This window comes from Epinephelus moara, unplaced genomic scaffold (assembly GCF_006386435.1).
Source record: "Epinephelus moara isolate mb unplaced genomic scaffold, YSFRI_EMoa_1.0 scaffold2999, whole genome shotgun sequence".
Taxonomy (NCBI): domain Eukaryota; kingdom Metazoa; phylum Chordata; class Actinopteri; order Perciformes; family Serranidae; genus Epinephelus; species Epinephelus moara.
Window position 1 is genome coordinate 1 of NW_026080648.1, and position 3,856 is coordinate 3,856.

At 39.9% G+C, this 3,856-nt stretch overlaps 1 protein-coding gene across 1 annotated transcript; it reads left to right on the forward strand.

Annotated features, from left to right (window-relative positions):
- Window positions 1-508: 508 nt before the first annotated feature.
- LOC126387234 (calcium homeostasis endoplasmic reticulum protein-like) lies at window positions 509-3,619 on the forward strand (the record flags this gene model as incomplete). The annotated part of the gene is made up of 3 exons (XM_050039774.1): window positions 509-646; window positions 764-915; window positions 3,445-3,619. Coding segments are annotated over 3 exons (465 nt in total), but the record flags the coding sequence as incomplete, so codon positions are not given.
- Window positions 3,620-3,856: the final 237 nt, after the last annotated feature.

The window sequence follows — 3,856 nt, forward strand, 5'->3', positions numbered from 1 at the left end:
CGTACGTACGTACATACGTGTGTGTGTGTGTATGTATGTATGTATGTATGTATGTATGTGTATATATATATGTGTATGACATTCCCTCACAACTTCAGTCTGAACTGGAAGAAAGCTCAAACAAGTCTGTGCAGCATTAACATCCTTAATGATCCTTAATATTAACAAGGACGGAAATTAGCTGTTATTAGTGTGTTACCACAGAGCAACGGGAATTTGTGCCTTTACGCATTATCTGAAATGCAACTCAGTTTTACCCAATATTTGTAGAAGGGCGTCCCTGCTCTGTTTTTCAGCTACGGGGTCCTCGGCCCAAAAAACATTAAAGATCCCTTCGTTCTGCTGTCAAGTTTGAAACAGTCTATAGATGAATTGGTTAAGTTTTGATTCACAAGAAGAACTAGTGGGTTCTCATGATAATGTCCCCCTTTTTCACTTTAACAGTTGATGTCTGAAGAAGGATGGTTGATAGTATTTTCTCCTTCTTTTCTTTCTGTATTCTCAATAGGAACAAGTGACTGCAGCCATAGCTCTAGCTATGGAGCAGCAGACCCAAAAACTGTTGCTTGAAACTCAGTTGGACATCACAGAGTTTGACAGCCTGCTGCAACCCATAATAGATACCTGCACCAAAGACGCCATATCTGTAAGCCTTCCATAATGAAGATTTTATTATTTTTTCATCTAGGGACACTTATGTTCATAGATTCCTAAGATCGAAAAAAAGATTAATATCTCACTCGTGTGTTTGTCTTCTTGTCAGGCTGGTAAGAACTGGATGTTCAACAACGCCAAGACTCCACAGCACTGTGAACTGATGACATCACATCTTCGCAACCGCATCACTCTTGATGGGGCACATTTTGAGCTCCGCCTACATCTTATCTATTTAACCAATGACGTCCTCCATCACTGGTACACAAACCTAAATACATATTTAAATACATTGATCACTCTACTCCTAGACTTTGTTGTTGGAAGCGTTACATAAAGACCTTCATTAACATGATCTCTCAGGATAATACAACTAATGAAATCACTTTCTGTGTGCACAGTGGTGTCAAATATTAAACTCAACTCAACTCAACTCAACTCAACTTTATTTATAGAGCACTTTAAAAACAACCACAGCTGAAACAAAGTGCTGTACAAAAATAAAAACATAAGACAAACAATAAAAACAATAAAACAGTAAAACAAGAGCAGAGTCTCATGCTGGGTTAAAAGCCAAGGAGTAAAAATGGGTTTTAAGACTGGTTTTAAAAACGGACAGTGAGGGGGCCAGTCTAATGTGGACAGGTAAATCATTCCACAATCTGGGGGCCGCCACAGAAAAGGCTCTATCCCCTCTGAGCTTCCGCTTAGTCCTCGGTACATCCAGGAGCAGCTGATCAGCTGACCTGAGGCACCGAGCAGGAGCGTAGGGATGAAGCAGCTCAGAGAGGTAAGGTGGGGCGAGACCATTTAAAGATTTAAAAACAAATAAAAGAATCTTAAAATGAATTCTAAAGTGCACGGGCAGCCAGTGAAGGGAGGCCAGAATGGGCGTAATGTGTTCCCTCTTACTAAACAAGCATAAGCTTTGGGTAACCATTACTAGAGTTGTTATGATACCCATACCAGTATCAGAAATGTTTCAGATACTGCCTAACATGCTGAATTGGGTATTGGCAAGTATGGGAGTCTTTCCACTGATGTTATACAAAGGTTTTCATGATGTGGCCACCGGTTGTACTCCCTTGGAGCCAGTGGGATGCAACGTCTTTGGCATAGGAATGAGGTAGGAAGTCTTCCACGGCACAGGGATCCTTTGAAGACACAGGGTTCATCCCAATATCCTTCCTCGACTCCTCCGTCCTCTATCCTCGATCACTTGGCCCGGAAATCGATTGAGACTCGCCATCTTGTAGGATGTCTCAATACGTTAAATGCACTCAGAGGAGTCGAGGAGAGAGGAGGCTTTCAGAGGAGAGGGAAGCGAGGATACACGAGTGCAGGCTTCACGGATGTCTTTTACCAACCGACACACCCCCTGATTGGATATCAGTTATTGACTGGCCAGCGCAGCGCTGCAGCTGATCGGACTGATCTGATACATCACAATGTCACTGGAGTTTCATACAGAGTGAAGACAGATAAGAGATTAAACTCGAGTATCACTGCCATGTTTTATATTTTATTTGTTTTCTGATTCACTATCGAGTTAAAAATCTGAACAAGAAAAGAAAACAAACAACCTTCATTTATTAGAAAGATTGTTCTCTTCACAATCTGTTATTTCCCTCATCAGCTTTTATTATGGATACAGTCAGAGAGCCTGTCGGTCAGAGAGTCAGCAAGAAACACTTTTACATCAGTGATCGCCTTGTCCATTCAGTCGCACACAGGCTGATCACTCCTGAGCATCAGGTTGATGAGTTACAGAATTTTAATTTTCCCGGACACATTTGGCCTAATACATGATTTCCAGTGTTCAAAGACACCATGCTCATATTCTGGGTTGGGTTGCAGTAGTTCACCAGGGAGTTCTGGACAAGGCTGAATTTCAAAATAAAAGGCCCCTGATGGTAACAGGAACTTACTGGGGGCCCTGGACAAGGCTGGTTTTCAAAATAACCGCCCCTAGTTGGTAAAATGATTACATTTAAAGTTTTGTCAAATTTTAAATTGTTTCAGTAAATTGAAAAATATTCAAATCGTGAATCTACTTCACTTTGAAATTATGTTACTTTGCATAGTTTTATCAACAGACCTCATTTAAGCTATAAACTGGTCACAAAGTAATTATACTACTCCTCTACATTTATTGATCACACACTTCTTCTGCATACTTGCAGCTAGAAACAATTTAGATGTCAAAACTTTATGCTCTTAAGAGCATTACTGCTTGTATTTAACTTTTTCTACATTTTGTGCCTTTCAGATTTCAAAACATTTCTACCTCCAGACTTTTAATTAATTTCACCTTTACATTATTGCAGTTAAGCTTCCAGCTTTTCTAGCAGTGTATTTCAGCTTTTAGCTTCTTTAGGTAATGCAGATTAGCTTTCATTTCTGCCAGATTTTTCACGCAGTTCATTTTAGATTTCTGCATTTTCACCTGTGCTGTTGTACTTATTTCAGCATTCACACGCATTTTTGCAGTTAAGGCATTTCCCAGTTCAATTTCAAATTCATATTTGCCTTCATAATAAAAAAGGGTGCTCATTAATGCTGTTGCACTTTGTTTTGTACTGTTTTTTAAGTATCAGTTCAGGCACTGTTTAGGCAGCAGCACTGTCTTTAAAGTGCTGTTTTAGCACCAGTATCAGGAGAAAAAAAAAGATAGTCAACCCCATATTCAAACATGAATACAGATTTAATATCAAGGTTTATTGAGGAGAAATTGTTGAGCTGCTTTCAGTATGTTCCTTTTGTAACGTGTGTTTAAATGTGTCTTCTCAGCCAGCGGAAGCAGCAGAAGGATTTGTTGGCAGCGCTGCAGAAAGTTGTAGTTCCCATCTACTGCACCAGCTTTCTGGCTGTAGAGGAAGAGAAGCAGCAGAAGATCACCAGGGTAAACACCAGGCAGCATTTTGTGTCCATTTTCAGCATCCTTAACTCCTTACAGATTGCAGGGGTATTTTTTTCTTGGTAGTAACATTAACATCATGGGGACACTACTCTCCTATTTAATCCCACTATTTTAAAATAAAAGATTAGAAGACTAACAAAACTTTAATGGAATCTGTTCAGTTCTTAATTTCAGTTAGGTCAGTTTTAGGGGTTCCTATTGTCAGTTAATGGTAGACCAGACGTCCTGAAAAATTCGGGACAGTCCCAAAATCCAAGCAGTTGTCCTGAATCCTGCCCTGAT